A 23,684-nucleotide genomic window follows, 5' to 3' on the forward strand; every position below is an offset into this window, starting at 1 on the left:
TTAAAATGAAGTACACTTCACTAAAGTTCTCCGTGGCCATTTCATTTGTCGTCGAGAATCCAATCCGATTACACGACATTTGAAAATGGCAAAAAGGAGGGAAAATTCAAAAGGTGCGGTTGAGATGGGGAGGAGAACCCAACTTTTTGAATTTTCCCTCCTTTTTGCCATTTTTTTTTTTTTTTTTTTTTAAATCTCAACCAATACCTTACATAAAGATAAATTAATTGAAAGATGTTATTTGGTTAATCGGACCACGAAATTTAATGGATTGAAAAATCCTTTATCCTTGTTTTGTATTAAGGATTAAGTGTGTTCCCAATTTATAACATAGCTTAAACAAATATTTATTGGTAAAAACAATGACAACAAATTAAGGGCAGAATTTTCTTTTATCGAGAAAATGAAAAATATCATTTGGGTGGAATTTTTTCCCTTTCAGTGTATATAAATAACATTGAGGTTACTCACCCATAGGCAGTATTTTCTGATCATTTAAGAGGATCATCTGAACCATATTCATTAAATATAAATATACATTAAAAAAATAGATTTTTGATACTATTTAATTGAAATATACAAACGTAGAAATTTTTATGGGAAATCTCACCTCTGCTGGCGTGCAATATATGTATGTAACATACATACAATGAAAAGGCCGAGCATTTGGTATATCTTCCTGCCGGCGGCGTTATCTAGAACAAGGAAAGGGATAAAATTTTAATTCTTCCCCCATTCGGCGGAAATCTGTGTTTTATTGAAGTACAAAGAATCATATAACAAGAAGGCTTACTAAACTCCATCCAAGCAGAATTTCCAAGAGACTTAGTTTCTTCATAAACTCCCATAATAGTGATCTTGAGAGAGAAGGAAATTAAACAAGATAATTAAAAATTATACAAAGTTCAATATTATATAACTGTAACTTTCCCACTGATAGAAAAAATGAAATGTAATGAATAAATTTGATTATATCTTTCGGACAAGCATTTATTATATAAAACACATTTATACTAATGAAATATCGTATTAGCCAAATTCATTTTGCATTATGAATACTATAAATTTTAAAATATCTATACAATGCAGGATAACTAAAATTGCTATAGTGTAAGTAATTCGTATAAATTATAATAAAAAATTTGGATGGTTAGCGCCAATTGCTTGTTTCCCTTTAAAATTGTGTGGTTGGCTCTTTCTCACGAAGTTCCCAGAAAACGTTAAGCTTGAAAATTAGAGATGTTATTTCTAGTTTAAACACGAAAACAATAAAATAATATAATTTTTAAATTTTGTAGTTTGTCATAAATGTTTACAGTTTGAAGTTATATGTATAGTTATATGTAATTACAATTAATTAAGGTTTTTAGTTGAGATGAAAAAAAGCTAATGGCACGAGCGGGATATGAACGCACGATCTTCGGCTAGATACGCCGCTGCTCTACCACATGAGTTATCGTGACCTCGATCCACTCGGACATCAACTCCAGATCTCAACCGCACCTTTTGAATTTTCCCTCCTTTTTGCCTTTTTTCAAATGTCGTGTAATCGGTTTGGATTCTCGACGACAATTGAAACCGCTCGTGCCATTAGCTTTTTTTCATCTCAACTAAAAACCTTAATTAATTTTAATATATTAATTGGTCAAGCGGACCACGAAATTAGTGAATTTAGTTATATGTAATATGGTTTTATCACATTTTCTATCTTTGCTTCAAGTTTACTAGCATATTCAATTTTTCTATATGTGATTCATGTAGTTTAGAATTATTAGTTTTGGTTGTATGCTTGATAATACGTTTCCTTTTGGAGTTATGTGGTCCGCCAAGTTTATCCAAACGTGATAACTAAAATTTCCGTAAGTTTCGTTGTTCGTTAGATGGTTGCATGGTTATCGTCAACAGCATGTTTCATTTTTAAGGTTATCTCATGAAGTTGCCAGGAAAAGACTGTCTACAAATTCATATGTACTTTCATGTTTAAACATAAGAAACAAAACAAAACTACAATTTTTTTAAATTTTTTAATTTGGTGAGAGTGGGATGTAGTTGATAGTAACAGTGTGAGGTTAGGTAAACCTCAGAGTTTCGAATTTCTACCAATTTAAAATAAGATAAAATAATTTTTCATATCGTCATTTATTGTAACTGACAGATAAGTTTGAAAATTCTTGTTTCATAATACATAATTAATTAAAGGCATTTAGGACAGATAGAAATTGATATGTAGATAGATAGATAGATAGATACGATACATAGGAAAAGATAAAAAGAGAAACAGAAAGAGAGAGAGAGAATGAGTAAGAGAGAGAGAAAGAAAGGGAGAGAGGGAGAGAGAGTGAGATTCTACAGCCTCCTCTTTAGCTGCATTTATATGAGCCTAAACAGACTTGGAAGAGACCTCCAATAACAACAAAAAAACCCGCAAAAAATCTTTAAATATTCTACCAAAGGTTGCTCATTATAAGTCAGAAATATTCAACAATGAGAATACCATAATAGTTGAATCGTTTTATTCATGTGCGTTTTACAACACTGGCAATGATTTCTTTTACATATTTACTTCTGAATCGAAAGGCAAAATCAAATAAGTGTAAATAAATAATACATAATGAATAGAAAACGAGCATTAATCGTTCCAATAGGGTAAGGACGTTTCGACATTCTGACTTTCGACGTTTCGATCTTTCTCCTTCCAGTGACAAAAATTATGAGAAATCGTTTGGAAAAAGGATAGATCGTATTCTTTTGTGAGGGCTCAATGTGAAAACAAGCTTTTTAACATGCGTCGAAAAGTAGATGACATTCCCTTGTATAACCCTGAACAGAGAACAAAGCTTGATTAGCTACGAATGATTCACAAACACTGATTGCGAGTATTCACTTTATCTTCATAAAGTACATGGCTTATTTACCTTCAAAAATTAAGTTTGAAGTAGAAAAGAAAAATTTAAATATGTAATCGTTAAGGGATGTATTTGTTGTTAAGTTATGATCAATTTTGATAATTACATCGTTTTTGTTTGTTTTTTTGGTTTAAGATTAGCCTTTATCACAAATGAAATAGTTCATTTCAAAAACTACTAGGACAATGATACACCATTCGACATCCATTGAAAGTCTATTGTACTTCATCAAACATCATGTTATATTTACTCGAAGTTTAGTGAAATAACTGATGAACGCATCGACGGTCAATAACGGGATGAAATATTGCATATCACAATAGTTTTCCAGGCTTTGTTCCGCCTTTGGCTAACAGATACTGGGTTCGCATTCTCCTGGAAAACAGAATCAATGAACGAGGGAAGAGGGAAAATGATTTATTTAACCCGCATAATGAAGAGTTTGAAGGTTTTCCTCGTGAAAAATCGTCGTGGATTATGCATACCCCCATAGAAAACCTGGTGGAAGTATTATGTTTAATCGGAAAATAATGACGTATTTACTTTAAACCTATATTAGAATGATCGGAGTATTCTGTACAGATAGTTATGTGTGTAAAGGTAAAATAAATGAAAATCAAAATTTTGATGCAACAAGTTAATTTTCGAAAACAAAATTTATAATTTCACTAGAAGGTACACAATGCGCTTAGCAAATCAGAAAACGATTAACTTTAGGGTTTGATTTTCGTCAAGTCAAATTCAAAAATTTATCATAAAATTGATAAATGAAGAAGTTGGTGATGTGGCGGCATTGTTGCACTACTGTTTGGCATGTGTTACCTTACTACCATTTACCATGTTGTCCATTAAATAAAAATAACACTTTCATTTTTTTTAAACACCTTTGTGTGCTTCTTTCGGAAGAATGGTTCATCAATTTACCGTGTCATTTGTCATTATTATTTAAACAATCTCTTGGAAGTGTAGACTCAAATTACTCTGTGTAAATGGTTCAAAAGCTGTCAAAAAACTAAATTTAACTAATACTACCTGCATTTTTAAGATTACGTACTGGAATGGATGCAACCGGTTTTCTGAAATCGAAATTTTAAAAGTCACCGAATTCACTTACAAAATTCATTTCAAATAAGTAAATCATTAATGCCTTTTGTCTTTCTTCAAGTCAAACTCAACAAAAAAATTATTACAAAAAGAAAACATAAATTGTTTAAGTGTTTTTTGTAGATAAAGCGGCAAATATTGTTGCAACCTTGTTCGACATGTGCTACCTAACTAACCATCATTTATCATAATTACCGATAAACGAAAAAAAAAAAACATTAAAGAAAAATGCTTTGTGCCTGGCTTTAATGAGTAGCTCCAGAAATAATGAGTAATCTTACGATAAATTGATAGAAACCTTTTTTTTTTCAGATTGACATAATGATATTATTTTAAAGACGTCAAGTCAATGGTACTTTACTACTTTTAAAAAATGTTTTTAGTAAAATTGTTATTGTGAAATTTTTCTGTATGGTCTGTGGTGTAATGAACCTGTAATTTGGTCGTTCAAAATCATTTCCGGTCTGTCTACCCATGCTGGCTGGCTTGGTATTTCAGACGCGTTTCGTCATTCCGCCAACTTCAGTGTTGGGGCTGTGTTATTTTTGTGAAGTCAAGTCTCTTTGATAGGTCAAGACTCTCCTTAAGGCTCGACACTTTGTTCAAAAGGAAACCCTTACATTCTGTCCTTGTTTATTTTTTATTTTTATTCTGCTTATTAGTTTAATTCTTTTTATGTTCTGTTTAGTTTATTTATTGGTACTGACATTCTAGGTGTATGGGAAATGAAGAAATTTTTTGTTAAATATATCACAACCCCTTGACTATAGCAAGATAAACAAGCATTCCGTTATTAGTCAATGTTTTATGTCTGACCTGTAAAAAAAACTAAAACTATGAGGTGAAAGTTACTATATTTTAAACGGAAGGAGAAATGAATGTAAATTGATGTAGACGGTGGTTGTTCACCGACTAGCAGGCCAACACCAAGCATCAAATTTAGCTATACATTAACATACATTATTTCTTAAAAAGTAGGTACAAAAACTAACGAACTGTACAACACTCTTGCTAACATTTTTTTAACAAATAATATCTAATATCTAAGAGTGGTAATAGTCTTCGTTAAATCTACTCAAGACAAAACAGAAACATTACTAAATCAGCAAAAATTCAACACAATTCTTCAAGAGATTTAAGAATCTCACAAAACAGAAATCCGTCAATAACCAATACACAATGGAATACATAAATCTAACACAAACAAAACCAAGCACTAACGAAATAAAACGACTATAAAAAAAATAGCTAACTCGTAAACTGAAACAATAGGATAATGGCTTGTCCCACGGGCAATGATGTACAAGACACCTAGCAGCCACCATAAAAGACAAAAACATAACAGAATTCTCCAGTATATACGTAAACATCACTGGATCTACCATTGGGTACACACAAAGTGAAAGGTTTTCTCAGTTACTGACCACGAAACAAGACATTCCATCTACCAACAAACATCCTGTAATCCTATGCCAGAAGTAATATTAGAAAAACCATTCAACCATTCAATTTTCGAAATACATATAGTATTGTTTACACATTTCTGTAAGGTGGGTACTAGTTGAATTAGTAAAGTAATCTAAGTGTAAAGCCCTATGTTTCAACTGGTCTTTTTTCATTTACTAGTGCGCCAAAACGAGCTGTGCTGCGTGGAAATTGGTAACGACCTTATTTTTGTCGGTACTTTTGATGGATGGATTAAGTCTGGTTTTTATTGTTCCTTTTCTTTTTAATTGATCTAGGGTGTTTAATGGTGTAAAGGATGGAAATGAATTGTTGTTATTTTGTGTAATTATAATTCTTTAGTGGTAAATATATTGTTTATATTTTTTCAGTTTCCAAGAGGTTTTCATTCTTTTTATACTTCCACCTCGTGTGTTTTACGCTTGATTTTATTATTTAGAGTTTGTGTTAGTTTTTTTTTTTGAGATGGATCGATTTTCTATCACTTCTCTTAACGACCTTATATATTCTTTGTATCTGTCTTTTATTTTTCGTCATTTTTGACCGATATATTTGTCTCCGTATTCTCTTATTATGGCTTGTATGCCATTTTTGTCAGGTGATTTAGTTTTATCGCTGTTTATCCTAGTAATTTTTCCATTTTTTCTTTTTTAATTATTTTCCTATGGTTCCTATGTCCTTTTGGTGTTTGCTGTTTCGTTTTGTTTTATTATTTTGTTGATCGTGTTTGTGTTACGCCGGTAATGTGTGCTGTGGCTTTTATTGGTTTTAGTTCATTTTCGTATTCCTTTCTAGTCAGTGGACTTGTTTTTAGTCTGTCGGTCTTTTAATACTGAATTATATGTTGAATCGTAGTTTGTTGTTAAGTTTTAGTGATTGTTTAGTCCATGAAATTTATATTGTTATTGTTTTGCCAGTTCTGTTGTGAATTGTACGTGTATGTGTAAAGAGATCAGGTCTGTCACTATGTGGTTTTATGTGGCTTGTGTTGTAGTGATGGTCGACATATATTACGGCGACATGACAGTAAAATATGTATATGTGATGTGTTTGTCATAATTTTGGGGAAGTATTTTCCTTAAATGTTTTGTAAAAATATTTCTGCGAGGATGGCTAAAGTTGAATGCTGTCTTAATTTATGAAATATTTCCCTATTGATGTGGTCCATTCAGTGTATGTTTTTGAGGAGACGTGTTTTCTTTTCGTTCTTGCGTTTTGTTTAAATATTATTGTATGTTATGGTTTATTTGGTTTTAGTTCGTTTTCGAATTTCTCTTTAGTCAGGAGTATGGTTTTATTCTGTCGTGTATTTTTTTCTGATCTTAGTAATGACAATAGTCAGCATTTCATTGTTTCAATTTTTTTTATACATGGCTGGAATTTTCCAATAATATTTTCAATCAAAAAGCTACAGCATTAATCAATAAAGAGGAACAATTTATCCTATGACAAAGACCCATGCAATATATTCATTCAATTTTATTAACCATTATATATATGTTGTAATTTGGTCGGTAGCGATCATTTTTGGCCTTTTGGCCTGCCTGTCTTTACTGGCTTTGTCTGTCAAGTGAGTTTTGTCATTTCTTCCGTGTTGGGTCTGTGTACAGTTGTTTTTATGACGTTTTCTTTTTGTTTGTTAGTTTGTTGATCTTATTTGTGTAGTAACCTTTGTACTTTTTTTTTAGTTAGTTGTTTATTTTGTTTCCGTCTGACAGACCAACCCAGCAATGACAGGCGGATCAAAATCATCGGTCACGGCCTTATTACGGTATTGCTAATTGTATGTATGCCGATATAGCGTGTTACAAATTTCGAATAAGAAATAGTAATAAATTAAATTATTAAAAATATTCCCCTTAGAATAGAAAGGATTTTCAATCAAAAATTAATAAAATTAGTTATTAAAAGCCAACCAATTCTACATGTCCATGTCAATTTATTTTCGACGTTACCATTGAATTTCAATACAACGCACACGTATGCAATAACAAATTAGAATAAATGTTTACTACAGAATAAAATTAGAGTCCAAAAGTCCATTAGTAAAACTGACGGAGAAAAATTATGCAAAAGGGAAATGTTCCAATATCAAGAACGCTGATATAAAAGAAAGTTCTGAATTTTTGTTAATTACTGGAAAGTGGGATATTTTGTTTAATACACTTTCGCTTGAAAAACCGTCGTAAACAAGTAAAAGGGCCGTTGCGCCTTTCCCCGCCTTTACCCTGTCATGGAAAATGTAATTTGATAACATATTGATGCCTGTATCTCAGGTTGTTTAAGTTTTCGCCCTTCGACAAAGAAATTTGCAAGCAATTCGTCGGGGCTTCCGAGGGAGGGAAAACCTCTTAACTTGCTTATCACGCCGGGTTGAAAATGTTCTATCCACTGTACAACATTTTACGAAGAATTAATTAAGAAACTCCATTTTTCTTTTATCGCAGTCTCTTGTTGTTCTGTAAGTGAGATTTAATAAGGATTGGATCTCGGGAACTTTTTAAAACCGTTCTTTCCACACAAAAAAAAAAAACATACTGGCTTCATCAGTATGCAGAACCATTCAGCCAACAATATTTATTCGGGCCTTTTTCAAATGTTTGTCTTTTCATTTTTTTCTCATTTTCCTTGCGGAGTACATCCAGTACTCTGTACAGTACTTATTACTTTATTAGTTTCGTCTATTGCTTGCCTATGTCCTAGGAAACTGAATGTTATACTATGTTTAATTTTGAAACCCCTTTAACCTTTTCTTTTAATTAGGCTTGTTTTCTTATAAAATTCTTTAAACACAATACATTAATGTGTGGTGATTAGTGACCGTTAGTCGCTGATTATTCGGAATCGTGAGATGCGTTCTGATGTGATGTACGTTTCAGAAAACCATTTTCTTTATCGTGCCAACGTTTCTATCTTTATTGCGATCATCTTCAGGGCCTGGATTTACAAACATTGTTTAAATTTAACAAATACATGTAGGATGTGGAAATAAATGAATTTATACAATGCAAAAAAAATATTTTTTTTAATTATTCAGAAATCGTGAGATGAGGTCTGGTGTGATGTAGGTTTCAGAAAAACATTTTCTTTATCGTGCCAACGTTTCGATCTTTATTGAGATCATCTTCAGGGCCTTGGATTTACAAACATTGTTTAAATTTAACAAATACATGTAGATGTGGAAAAAAGTGAATTTATATAATGCAGAAAAATATTTTTTATATTCAATCAAAGTATTTCTACTCACTCAAACTATTTGAGTAAATCGCTTTTTTCAAAAGAAACACGTTTTGATGTCACACATTTTATCATTGTCAACAGCCAAACTCAATAAGTTGATTCTTGTATTAATATTATAAAAAAGTAGATTTATTGATTTGTGGAATATATTTATGGGTTTTAGAAGGGGATTTTAGTTTTTTTTTTTTTTTGTCATGCTCTTTTAAATTGTTGTAATTAACATTAAATTTTGCTCTGGTATTGCTAGGACGGCTTCAAGATGACTTCGATGAAAGGTAATGAGGAGGGTTGTGTTACTCCAGTAAAATATATTTTTTCTCGTTTAATCTCTTCTAACGTGACAGTATCAATAAATAGTAAAATATAGATAATAAATAGTAAACGAAATAAGAACCAGATTTGAAAATTAGACAATAAAAATTGCTATGGGAAGTAAAGTGTTGTGAAAAATTGTAAAATAACATTAAGCTTTAAACGATAAGAGAGAACGATTCAATTGAGCGCACTACTCCTCGATGTCATTACGGGCCTTTATCAATACAGATAAGTTTGAACCATTTGGACTTAACACGGGGAAAAAGGTTAACAAAATCGAAAAGTACAGAATAAGTCTAATCGCCGGTTATTTCTGATTTTGACTCAAAAGCTGTAAAAGAAAAAAATGGGTACAAAAAAGTATCAAAAGGTAAAACTAAGACATGATTATTTCTAAAAATAAAGGACCAAATTTTTCTTACATGTTTAACTTACAGCTAGTCGTTTATATTGAACTATATTAGCTTTTTAGCTCAGTTTTAAAAACAAAGTATCTGATTCTGTGTAAATAAAGTTGATATAAATTTTAACTATAGCCAGTGGACTTTCATCATAATGTTTTTTTCTTTTCAAATATAAAGACTAATTAAAAATGTATTGCATTTTTTAAATATAACAATTTTTAAAGTATTTTAATATTAATTTTCAATTATTTTCTACATTAGAGTTAATTAATTAACATGAAGCTTACTCAGGGAAATGTTTCAGTTGAACAACACCCACCCAGTGAAATACCTTTTGCAATAAATGTTATCTACTCTGGCCTGGTTAGCTCGAAAAAATGTTTGCTATATTTTAAGAAACAAAGAGTACAGTGAAAATCTAAAAAAAATTAATTGATCAATATAACAAAAATAACCCTTAAGCCCTCTCATTGTTCATTACGTTGCTTTATTAATGAATTTCAAACGTAGAGATTAACATTTTTTCTAAAGACGAAGTATTATTTCCCAAAATAAAAGCTTTTTATATTGTTTGCCAATGGATTTGAACGTATATCATATTATTTAGCAAAGTTTAATTAAAAGCTGTACAATAATGAGATTTTTTTTCTATTCCTCCAATTTTTTCCGGATACAACAGAAAGAGCGAAACCGAGACAGGACAATGCCAAAAAGAAAAAAGATTGTTTTTCATGATTTAAACGAATGATGAAAAATTAGGGTGAGTAAAAATGCCCGTTGAGAAGAACGGAGAATGAAAGAGTCGAAATTAAAGATTTTCCATTTATTTTGTACCTAAGACTTTTCTGTCAAATAGAGTTCATTAGCTTAATTCCAGGGCAATTTACAAAAAAAAAATAAATAAATAAATAAATAAAAAATAGAACTTTCTCCTTATTTTTTAAGTTTTCAAATATATAAAACCATTATATTTCGTGGTTCGATTGACCAAATAACTTCTTTCAATTAATTAATTTTTTGATAGAAGGTATTGGTTGAAATGAAAAAGCCAGTGTTACGGGCGGGATTCGAAGGCGAAGGTCGTGGGTTCGAATCCCGCTCGTGACACTAGCTGTTTTCATTTCAACCAATCAATACCTTTCATTAAAAGAGTTATTAATTGAAATATATAAAACGTTTTTTGTCGGAATAAATGGTAGTCGGAAGGAGCAAGGTCGGACATGTAACGGTATTGTATAGAAGATCTTTTCTGTTCATTGTGACAAGTTTTTTCTTTTCTCTCGATAAATATATACCTTGTCGAAACAAAAATTCCGTCCTATTCACCAAATTCGGGTGCCGAATCTCCGAAATCTTTTATGTAGTTAACAGATATTTTTTACGAAATTTCAAGTTGAGCCCTATATTTCCTATGATTCGAGACCTCATAGCCTTGCTGTAGCATTGAGATATATTCAGTAATAAACTTGTAGGTTGTTTTACAGTCGCCATTTTATACGTTTATACGTTTATTTGTGTATGTTATACGTTTATTTTAAATTTTTATATAATAAACGTTTATTGAATTGAATTATGAACCTATTTTTTTTTTTTTTTTTTTTTTTAAACGAGGGTTCGCAACAGCAGAGCTTATATCAACCCTCGGGGTGCCAGTGTTTTTGAAAAAAGCCCATTTGAAAGTATGTCTGGTTCGAATGCAGGGCCGCTGGATTCGAACCCGGGAACTTTATCTTACAGTGATGAGCACCGTGACAACGTCTAAACCGTTGCGGCCACCGACGCCCCCAAACTTATTTTTATATAATAAACATAATACGTTCGTGAAATGTGAAAGGGTTTTCTCTATGCTATCTTTGTCCCCTCGTCGTCTTTGATTGATAAAGACGCTGGTATTTTGTTTGTTCCGAACGGATATTGCAATCGTCGGTTTGATTTTCTTTTTATCTGATACAGTGTTTAAAATTTAGTAAAAAATGTGGTGAACGTTTATTATTGTTTTGCGTGTTCAATCGTTTCTCTCGGTTTTACCTTGTTAAATGTTAGTTTCAGGATTAGATATTCGAGTTATCGTTTAAGTTTCGTAGCTGTTCGTCTCTACACAATATTCTATGTGTCTTTTATTTTTACCAATATTTTTTCTGTTTCGTAAATGACAGGGTTCTTGTTTAAAGGTTGAGTTAAATTTCAGCTGTCTACACGTGTTTAAGTGTGGGGCAGGACCACGAAAAACAGTGGCGAAGATAAGGTAGGTTGGTAAATCGCTGACTGCAATGACTCGGAACTATCGTAGTGAGGTAGCTGCACAAGACAAGTGAGATTAAGAAAAAACAGCAATTCCGGGTGCCAAACGAAATCTAAGCCTGGGTCACATCAAAAAAGACCCCAACACTTCCTCAGCTCAAGAAAAGTAGATGATGATGCAAAACACTAGGAAGAAGGGGGTGTATTCCCCAAATACTGCAGCCATCTGGATTAATGTACTTTTCCTTCAGTTCAATTTACTCGATCCTTTTTTTTATAAATAGTAGTAAACTACATTTTTCCCCGGTTGTTGGAATCCTAAGTTATACGTATCTCAATTGATCCGGAGCTTTGCATTCGAAGGTAATATAACACCTATAAAAATTGGGATCGTCATGGAATGTTGCGTAGATGTATTCTCAGATGCTTAGTGTTCTGTACATAGCAATACAGCTCTAGCAGTAGAAATGCGTATCCCAGTTTTGGAGAGTTCTTTGATGACAAGTTTACTGTGTCTGGCACCTCTGGAGTTCATCCACCTCTTCTTTTGCTTTTTATGGACCTGTTAAAAGAGGGAGGATTTTGTATTTGTCCTCGTTATCCTAATTATGAGTTCAGAGCCTATATAAGGACGGAAGAAGAAAGGCTTATTATTGTTAAGTAATACATACGAAAACTAAAATTTATCCTTCAAGTTAGTAAAATAGCGATAACAACGAAAGCCCGAGTGAGAAGCAAAATAAATAAGTTTTTAAAAAGTTGAAAACGTTCTATTTGTGTACAGTAATAAATGATTGAAGCAAAGTTTTTTTTAAACCAATTAAGAGCTCTTAGCACTTTTGATTTTGATTTTAAGTACTTTATGTTTGATATGTTTAATTTGATTTAAGTTACATTTCATTTGGAAAAGATATAGTTTATGATAATTAGCCATAATTAGTTTCAGTTAATTAAGAGCTGTCGAAATTTAGGTCTTTTTAATACGGCCAACGAACCTCATAAAGAAATAGACCGACGGGACGGAGACAGCATTAATTAACATTTTATTTACCTCGTCCACTACCGGCAGGTTTGGAATACGTTGTCGTAACCAGTAGACGTATTCTCCGAGTCCGAAATACAATTCCATCGTCGAAATACGTTCCTCTGTCACGAAAACCGACCTGTATTTGAGACCGAAGAGCTTGTCCATGCAGTACAACGCTGCCCCTTTCGGCGTGCGGTCTGTATCGTCATGTGGTGTCACGCAGACCACGTTTTCAAAAAGTGCGAATTTATATTCCGACCTGCATGTTATATGATGGATAACTGTCACGTTGTACATCCTGCACAAATGTCATACCTTTTATGTCAAAATAGGGTTTGCATTTTAAAATTCCGCCTTACCGAATCGTGGGGACGTGCCTTGGTAGACGTTCGTAGTAATAATCGTCAAATTCCTGGGGCAACAAATTCAAAGTTTTAAAAAAAATATATATAGTTGCATTTCTTTTACTTAAAAAGAATGTTAATTTAAGTCAATATCTGGAGTCATCGTAGAAAATATCAATTCAATAAATTGTACCAATAATAAACGGAAAAAACAACCTTCGGTCATATTTCAAAATTAAATTTTTCCTCCATATACATTAAGGCATTGTAACAGCGTTACCTGTCAATTGTTTGAAATAGAATTCGATCAATATTGACCGTTCAGCAAATAAATACTGTATGAATTCGTTCTGTCAATTTCGCATTGAAAGTGAAGGCTGTCCTTATAAGAATTTTGTTCAAACAAGCAAATTTATAATTGTTACCATTTAAGGATCAATGTTCGTTTTTATAAATTTGATTTGTCATTGAAAAGTGTTATTCAATTTTAACTGGGAAAAGATGGTGTCATGGCACCCTTGAATGCACCATAAACATCAAGACACACAGTCACAGTTCGCGGTCCTTTAAAGAAATTTGAAACCGGTTACTAAAAACTAAATTATGTCAATCTGTAAACACCTTTATGATTGTTTTATCCTGACGATGATTTTAAAGTAGGTGGAAAGCTTGGCAGGTAGCAATTGAATTTGTTTTTTCACCAAGACCATACTGAGATCCAGATTTTTCATGTGGAAATCCATTGTATTGGAGGGGAGGAAAATCTTATTCAGGTGGTAAAAAAATATAAGTACTTAGACCCCTCAACTCCCTTTAGTAAACATTTTAAATAGAAAGTAGCGTTATGTTTATTAGTTAATTATGTTAGCAAAAAAGCTTCTTACCCTGAAGATGACCGCAATAAAGGTCGTAATGTCGGCAAAATATGAAAAGGATTTTTCTAAAATACGTCATTCCTGACCGCTCCTCACTACTTTCACAAAGTACTTATTACCTCAAAATTCGCCTGATTATATTTTTATTTAGAAACAGGCACGAACCTTAGTTTGACAAACATTGTACATAAATGATAATTAAAATACAGGGTTTACTATATATCTGACCTTTAAATTAAGACCCAAACCAATGAATTAAAGTAGAGATCGAGAAATTGTAATTAAATTAATCAACCTAGTGAATAAAGCTCATAAAGCAAGGTATTTAGAACATAAAAAACAATGAAAGTTTCATTTCAGTTAAAATGACATTTATATAAATTTAGATAGTGCATTCCAATATAAGTGATACAAATGGATTGTTATTTATGTTAGTAATTTTAAAATCAAGAGATGAAGTTTTGGGACTTATTAACAATGTAAATAGAGAGTAAAGAAGGGGACCTTGTGCTTTATGCAACACAGGGGAGGTGGAAAATACATATTACTTTATGCGGATACGCCCAGAACTGTGGTTTATTAAATACAAACTAAATTACTTGGAATATTTGGGATACCAAAATGAGAAAATTGCTTTAGTCTGTTTTATCTTGCAAAAAAAGAAATATTAAAATTAAAAAGAAAATTTAAAAAAAGAAATATTTATTTTAAATATAGAAAATATTTTAATAATAGTTTTTAATTATTGATTGTTTGTTGTGTATTGTAAATTTTTTGAACACATTATTAATTATAATATGAAAGCAAAATCGGAAAAATTTATTATTGTAATGGATATTNTTTTCAATATTCAGCACTAATTATACATATATTTACTATTTTACAATGTATCAGGATTGTGGCCTGTGAGATAATTATCACTTGCAAGATTTGGACCCATAACTGACTTTCCTCAGCAATTAAATGTCATTTTGATACATAAATTACAAATGAAACTAACATTAGTCATTGAATGTACATATTGTCATTGAAAGTATACCTACAAATACACTTATCCATTGACAGCGATTGTTTCAGTTGTAATTTACATATCAAAATTATATTTCAACCCTTAAAAAGGTCAAATATAGGCCGAAATCTTGATAATTGATAAATATTTCGCAGATCACAACTCTGAACACTACCAATTCCAAAATAATAAATATATGGCTAGAGGTGGTTTTTCTAATATAAACCAACAATATGAAATATATGCACAATATGTAATATTACTGAAAATCATTTAATTTGAATATATTTAATATATGTACGTAAATGAATAATTTATTTAACCTGCGGACTGACTCATCTCAATATTGTTGTCCTTTAAGGCGTTTGTAATTACTTATTTCATGGAATATGTATTATTTACTACTATTATTACTTATGTGTAGTTGATAAGTATGGCCATTAGTGCAAACTATCGTAACTGATAGGTAAGCCCCTCGTTTACAAATTTTAAAAGTTAAATCTCCCTGAAGCGAAAATGTGATACTAGTCGAACGTTTAAAATTGGCTGAAAGGTCGACTGGGTGAAAAATCGATCCGGCTCCACCTTTCAAACTGCACAATTTATTTGCTGAAAAATCGAACTTTTTTTATTAAAATTTATTTTAGCAACTATTCTCTGGACTATATTTAAGCCGGCAATTTTTCTCAATTAAAGAAAAAGATTCCGTCAGGGGGATAGCTATAATTTTATGGATTAAACATTTACAGTTTAAATAATTTCTCATAACTCGATAAAAAGTATTAAAGGTTTTAAGTTTCTCCATGAATACATTACTTAAAGCTTGTCTAAAAATGACGCATAGACTACTAGTGCAAATATTCTGTAGCAGTTAAATTAGCATATCAACCCCCGAGTTTCCGGGGTTTTTTCAACTAAAATGTAATAATATTTATGCTTTTTATTTACTTTTACATTGATTAAATCTCATGTGTCAATCATCGTTCCTTAATGAAAGTATGATATGAGCATTAGTCCATTTTTCCAAAGACACGAAATGAAAACATGCGACTTGTTATGAACATGAACTGGGTCATTCCGCCGTTCTTGCGGTCAGAAAGAGCTTTCTTTTTTTACATGAGAAACTTGGATGACTCTGCACGGTCACGGATCTCCTTCTGGGAAATTCTTCAAAACTGGGCATAAAGCTCATAAGACATACGAGTGTTCTGGTCGAAACGAACCCACTTTGGTAAAGTTGGGACAACAGTAGACGTAAGCCCTTCAACAGTTCCCTAGTCATATCAAGAAACGAGGCAAGTAGTAAACTTCGTACATCAATGAACTTTCCGAAAACTGAGCCATTGTATAGAACCATCTTGAAAGTCGGTAAAATTTGAGGAAAAAAATAAAAAATAAAATACTTTGATGATCAATCTGTTAAGACAAAAAGACGTAAGGAAGCTTTAGTTATCAAATATCAAATATTTTGTTCCAAGTTAGAAAAAATTGTAAACCTTTCTATCAGTGGGAATGTTCCCGTTTTAAACTTACTACAGGCAGTTTAGAAATTCTGATCGCAAGCCATGTTTCCATAGCCCGAGTCCTGCTGAATATGTTAACGACAATTTTATTGGCCACTGTCACGGATTTCACTTGTAAAGCTGTGAGTGAATTGTTGCAATACATCGCTGAGAAATAAGGTATGCGGACACCTCTGTTGACGGTGCAGATATGATTGTAGCTCTCAACGGCGTCGAATTTCTTGGAACACTCCATGAATGGCATCGGGTCGACGACTTCTTCCCTGTCATAAAGACCTTTGGTTTGGGTTTTTCGACAGATTGTCAGGAATTACATCACTGCCGCATTTTGTGTGTGATAATAAAATTAATACTACTAGTGTTCTTACTCTAACACACTCACACCCGTTCCGTATAGTTGCCAGTTTTGGGATAGTACACGATGACGCATTTGGCGCAGAGGAGACCGACGTTCAGCGGTGCTGGTTGTCCCACCAAGTTGAATTCCCTGTCTGCCTTTATAATCTTTAAGTCAGGAAACAGCGGATCGCTTTCGCTTACCAAGCCTGTATATTCCTAGAAAAAAATGTTTATAAGCAAAGTTGAAGTCTAATTTCCTAAGTAAAAATAAAACATAATAAAACGAAACGAGTCTCTAAAAGAGGATAACATTGTCTTTCTGAGGTTATCAGCATTCATACTAATAAGTGAACCTAAAAATAAATGAGACGAAAAGAAAGGGATCTCATTTTCGTAAGACTCTGGATTCGAAGGTGTACACGAGAAGGGATATTACGCCGGCAACCCTTCCAACAACAACCCTTTGCCATCTACTCAATTACCCTCTCCTCTCCGCCTGCCTAACATTGATTAATTACTTGAAAATTCAAGTGGATTATGTGCCTTTTTCCTTGACGAGTGAAACGGGAAGTTGGAAAAGGAAAGAAAACGGGAAAAGGGCGATGGAAGGGCGGGATGGAGTGAAAGAGAGATTGCCTCCTATAAGTGAGTCTGCCATATTCTCCCTTCAATTAAACCTCCCTACTAGTTCCCCCGAAAAGCAACCCACTTTTAAAAGGTTTTCCTCTTCACTTTTTCAATTAAAGCATAAAAACAATTAGAAGTAACTGAACAAATTTACTTCATAAAACTTTTAAATCAGATTGGTAATCGTAATGGGTAAATAAATTACCACTATAACAATAATAATAATGTGGGAAGTTTAGAGGCCGACAAATAACTGAGGTAGTCGCCGGCCTTCTGCGTATTTTTAGTTCTTTTTTGGTCTTTCATGAGTATATTTCAACCCACAACCATACTTCTATACAAGTTAGTAACACAGTTTTTTAACATCTTTTTATGTGTTTTTCAGGAATTTACAACCATGTCAAAATATCCTTTTATTATATCGATATCGGGGACACCAACCTCCCCTCTTCAGTTTACATAGTAAAATGAATAAAATTACATATTACGAACAATTTTTTCCATATAATCTTAAATAAAACATGGTTAAAACGGTTCTTATGTGTTATACCATTATACTGGTTACTATTATTATTTGATTTATGACATATTCTTTCAATTCCAACATTTTTTTAGATTCCCAAGAAAACCTGACAGGTTTTAGCAAATAAAACAACAATATAATTTCCAATAATTAGTTTGGTTTTCTTCCTACTAAATCCACCCTATTTGAAATTGTTAATCTGATTGCTCAAGAATTGGAGCTGAAAAAAGACATATTTTGGTCTTTAAGGAGGCATTTAACTCTGACATAAAGTAGAATATATAAAGTTATACAAAATTGGTATAAATAAAACAGCTCTTAATCTTTTTAAATATCTTTCTACATAGGGATATCTTATTTCTTATATCTAACTAATTTATCTATACAGGGATATCTTTCTGGTAGGGCTCAGAAAACTAGAATCAAAATTTTCTTCGTTCACTATTATCAATTAAATATGGGGTGCCACAGGGTACAGTTTTAGGGCCTATCGCTTTCCTTATTTACATTAATGATTTATTAAAATTGACCATTTCTGGAAATATCTTTAGTAACGCTGGTGACACTACCATTATTTTGTTCAAAAACTTCGAAAGAATGTAATCTATTAATAAAGAATTTTTTTATATAAAAGATTTGCTTGATCAAAATTTGCTGCTATTAAATACAAAATAAAACCAACGTTATATCTATTCATTCAAAGATTTAAATAAACATAATATTATTTTACCTTCGAGAAGAAACATTTGAAATTGTTCCTGCAAACAACTTCCTTTTGTAACAAAAGTAAAATACTTCGGCGAGCTTACCAACATTTAACATTAATTTTCAGATCGGAACATTGGTAAAGAGAACCATAAAACGAAATTTCGAAGCATTTTACCTTCATCTATTCTAAAACCAGTTCATTTCACCTTAGAACAATCCGTATCGTATGTTATGGGATTACTGGGATAGGGGAGGAACTATGTATAACTATGTAAAATATATTACGCGCCATAAAAGTCACTCAAAATTATCTAATAAAATTGTTTTAAAAAACCATGAATATATAACAAAAAGTATAAAAGGAATTTAACGTTTTAAATTTAAAACAATTTATAATACATATACAAAATCTTTATGTCTTTATATGTTTAAATATAAATTATTTCATAAATCATTAAACGTAAATCATTTTTTCTTATAACAGGGTACTCAACGTATGATAATAGAATTAATATCAGTAATTTCAGAACTTTAGCCATTTACAAAAAATTAAACATTTATACATTCTTGACTAAAGAGATTAAGTTTGTCTATTTTTTTTCTTAACACATCATTTCTTAACCTTTTTTAATTGTTGATTATAAAAAAAATTGTTGATTTTACAAACGATGGAACAAGTATTTATACTTATGGAAGTAGGCTGTAATGAAAGAATAACAAATCACTTTTATAATTACATTATTTTATATAAAATAGAATTAATATCAGTAACTTCGGAATTTTAGTCAGTTACAAAAAATTATACATCCATACATTCTTGACTCAACAAGGAAAGTTTCTCTAAAGTACTAAATTTTTAATTATTTTATCAGCTTCAACTTAATTATATAAATATTCAATTTATTATACCCAATTTTTTCGAAATGAAAAATTTGTGTCACAGGTGGGATTCGAACTCACGACTTTCGACTAATACGCCGCTGCTTGAGCTACCGTGACTTCGATCGCCCATGCCCACAAACATCTCATTTCGACTCCCCGATTTTATTCCAATTGTAAGCAAATCCCGGCTTTGTATAGAAACACTTTTTATTAATGATTGTACTACATTAGCGGGACTGTGTACGATTCACAGGTGTGATTCTAGATTAATACTAAATTTTTAAATTCACTTGTTTTCGTGGTCCGCTTGACCAAATAACATAGTTCAATTAATTCATCTGTATTTAAGGTATTGGTTGAGATAAAAAAGTCATTGTTACAAGCGGGATTCGAACCCACGACCTTCAGCTTGATACGCCGCTGCTCTACCACTTGAGCTATCGTGACTTCGATCCACTCGGAAAATTCAAAAGGTGAGGTTGAGATGGGAGGTTGGTGTCCGAGTGGATCGAAGTCACGATAGCTCAAGTGGTGGAGCAGTGGCGTATTTAGCCGAACATCGTGGGTTCGAATCCCGCTTATGACACCGACTTTTTTATCTCAACCAATACCTTAAATGCAGATTAATTATTTAAAGATGTTATTTGAACAAGCGGACCACGAAAACTAGTGAATTTAATAAGTTAAAATGAAGAATACCTTCACTAAAGCTCTCCGTGGCCATTTCCTTTGTCGCCGAGAATCAAATAGATTACACGACATTTGAAAAAGGCAAAAAGAAGGGAAAATTTAAAAGGTGAGGTTGAGATGGGATATTAGTGTCCGAGTAGGTCGAAGTCAAGATAGCTCAAGTGGTAGAGTAGCGGCGTATTTAGCCGAAGGTCGTTGGTTCGAATCCCGCTTGTGACACTGACTTTTTGATCTCAACCAATACCTTAAATACTAAATTTTTATTTATTTTATCAGCTTCTACGTAATTATAGCCAAAAGTCTTGGGTTCGAATCCCGCCTGTGACAAAAAAATTTCATTTCGAAAAAATTGTGTATAATTAATCGAGTATTTCTCTACAGTTTTTTTAATGCTAAATTAATATTATTTTTTAATTGTTTTATTATAATAAAAAACATTGTTGATTTTACATTAAGGAACAAGTATTTATACTTATGGAAAGCAAGCTGTAATGGAAGAATAACAAATTACTTTAGTAATTATATTATTTTATATAAAAATAAAATTAATATCAGTAATTTTGGAAATGCCAGTTACGAAAATTTATACATCCGTACAATCTTGACTCAAGAGGTTAAGTTTCTCTAAAACTATTTTTTTCTAAATTAATATTATTTTTTACTTGTTTTATTGTTACACAATTTACAAATTTACAAACGATCCGGAACAAGTATTTATAATTATGGAAAGCAGGCAGTATTGGAAGAATAACAAATTCTTTTTAAAATTATATGCTATTTTTATTATTCGACTTCGAATCCAAAAAACTGTAGTAACTTTTGTATTTTCCATTTCGGCGAAAAAATAATTTATTATTATTATAACTACATTCAATATATAATATATCTACAAAATTCAATATACAATATGTACTATATAATATAGTTAATTAATAAAAACAATAAAATATGCCTAAATACATTACTATTTTAATAATTTAACCTCCCCTACGATTTGATTGGTATGGAGCTAAAAATGTATGTTATTTCTTAACCAAAATTAAGTAGGAGTAGTATTTATATAAGTTCAATAATTAAAAATTTATCAAACAATTAAAAACCAACGGGGTGGGAAATTCCGGTGAACACATGTGTTTTTGCTTTAATTTCTCTTGGACGGGGATTTCCTTAAGGTGTACTACGAGACGTGAAAAGGGCTTAATTTAATCAATGATCCGCCTCGAGCCTCATAACTAAGCGCTAATAAATCCAATTTGCCGTTCTGATGGATTAAGAGAAATGCGTTTTCACGCGGTGCGCATTAATAAACGTCGGGCCGATCCCGTTGAATTTCCTGGGGGTTTTATCCTGAAATATTTAGTACGGGCCGCGTTTAAACTTTGTTGAAGAGGCACACGAAATGGCGCACCGCGGTTAGGCGGTAGGGGAAAGCCAAACTACTCGGCGAAAGCGTTAGGGTGGATGTACGAGGGTTAAAGTTCCAAACAGAGGACAGCCCGCAGGAAATCTCACCGATGAAAATTGCGTGAGCCGGAAAGAATCGATTATGTCTTGAGATCCGTTTTCCCTTCGAAAATTTCTCAACTACATACCTTTCTTAATCTCTTTAAACGCCTGAAAATACCCTATTGTTTCGTGTTTTAGATGATGTTTAAAATCTAACTGGTCTATAAATTTTCAAAATCGTTGTTAACACGTCATTATTTAAATATTATTAATAGTGTCGTTTTGTTGTGTAGTAATTTTTCATTTGGTGAATTGCAATGTTAACTTTCATCGTTTAAAATCGTTTTCATAGCCATTTTGATGTTTGTATAGTCATATTTAGAGGTTAGTTTTACTTATATTGAAAGAAAGGCAGACCAACTGACCGGTAACGACCAACTAATTTGATTATAGCCTACATTTTACAAATATATCGGTTTTTCTCGGTGACAATACTGACTCTATGACCAGGAGTGCACCCAAGGGTGCATGTCAGTAGAAACCAGCCAACTCTGGCACTCAATACGAGGGATAAGGGTGAGAAAGTCTTGAGGGTCGTTTAAGGCGACATGGCGGGTTCTTCGGATGGAAAAAGGTACATTAAGCTTGGAAAATAAGGTTAGGTGTCTCGAGAGCCTGGGGTGGAACTTTTGGAAGCGGGACTGGTTGTTCGTCGACGAAAGAAATGTTGAGGTCGTTGTTGATTAATGACGTTGTAAGCATATTCGATTTGTCTGATTTCATTTGATCAAGGATATCCAAGACTTGGAAAAACCCTACAGTTCCATTCCGTATGTCCTAAGTGGTTAAAGTACTGTCTTGTATAGTATTATCTGAGGTTTGGTGAACAAAACCGTCGTAGGTCCTAAAAGTCTTCTGGTAAGTTGTCGTCTATTAAGTCTTGTGTGGGGACGTCAGTCTGCTAATTAGGTATAGTCCTAAGCACCTGACTTGATTGAAAGTCTGTAGCTTCTTGTTGTTGATGTACAATGGAAGACAATCTGTTTTTCAATGTAAATGTACACACATTTTTATCATTCTGTCTTGTCCTTTACCGTTTGCATCAGTCCCAGACAAGCTCAAGGTATTCTCGGATGATAGAGGCTACTTGCGGAGATGAGAAGTCACAATTGCTGTAATAAATCTGGGGGGGGGGATTTCACGTCTGTTGTCTAGTAATAAGTATCTGACTTGAGTGGAAGTCCTTGTTTATGTATCGTGGAGGGAACGACTCTTTTTTCAAAGAAGTACACTGGGTACATTTTCCTTATTCAGTCTTGTTTTCCATTTTTTGCGTCAGTCTTTGATAAGCTCAAATTTTTGGATGTTGGAGGTTGCTTTTATTCGGTATAACATACATAAAGTTGGGATGTACAGAAAATTCAGTAGTAAAAATGGTAGACAAGATAGGACCAAGAATGCTCCCTTGTGGGGGAACGCGTCTGACGGGGTAACACTGCGAGGGTAGGCATAAAGTGATATGTAACGACCAAATTACAAATTCATCACCACAACATTATGAAGAAATTTCATAATTATAGTTTCATTGTTCTGATTAAAGACTACCCCTGAAGGAACTAGGTTGTTTTCTTTCTAATTGGCCTCTTTCGCGCCTTTTCGTGAAATACTTTTTTTAAATAAAAACAAGTACTATATGCGATTTTCGGTTTAATTCTAGGAAAAATAATTATTATCAAATCTGTGAAATTAGCAATAAAAACCTATTCGAAAGAATTACTTAAAAATGTGTAACTTTTTCATCATTGGTCCGATATAAATTTTGAAAAAATGTAAATTTGTAGTAAAAAAACTATTTCAGTGATGTTAAAATTTTCAGGTTGTGTTATACAACTAACAGAAAATTTTCGGAAATTTTCAACAAATCTAATGCTGTTTTGATATTGCGAATTAGAAAATAAGAAAATACGTATTTTTGATCAATTCAAATGCAGTCTAGTTCCTTAAAAAATCATCTTTG

General features: G+C 32.3%; 1 protein-coding gene across 5 annotated transcripts in view; it reads right to left on the minus strand.

The window, feature by feature from the left end:
* Window positions 1-432: 432 nt before the first annotated feature.
* The window catches only part of LOC106673651, a 29,171-nt gene continuing 5,919 nt past the window's right edge, over window positions 433-23,684 (minus strand). The window contains exons 3-8 of one of the 5 annotated variants that reach the window (XM_014405832.2): window positions 16,837-17,007; window positions 13,061-13,113; window positions 12,726-12,999; window positions 794-857; window positions 611-695; window positions 433-508 (exon numbers count right to left, since the gene is read on the minus strand). In XM_014405832.2, coding sequence (XP_014261318.1) covers window positions 505-508; window positions 611-695; window positions 794-857; window positions 12,726-12,999; window positions 13,061-13,113; window positions 16,837-17,007 — 651 coding nt within the window. In that variant the 3' untranslated portion in view covers window positions 433-504. Of the gene's footprint in view, window positions 509-561; window positions 696-793; window positions 858-11,426; window positions 12,237-12,725; window positions 13,000-13,060; window positions 13,114-16,462; window positions 16,716-16,834; window positions 17,008-23,684 lie in introns of those variants that run through there. The other 4 variants (XM_024229750.1, XM_014405833.2, XM_024229751.1 and 1 more) reach the window with 4 other exon arrangements.

Source organism: Cimex lectularius, unplaced genomic scaffold (assembly GCF_000648675.2).
Source record: "Cimex lectularius strain Harlan isolate CLEC.00 unplaced genomic scaffold, Clec_2.1 scaffold497, whole genome shotgun sequence".
NCBI lineage: Eukaryota > Metazoa > Arthropoda > Insecta > Hemiptera > Cimicidae > Cimex > Cimex lectularius.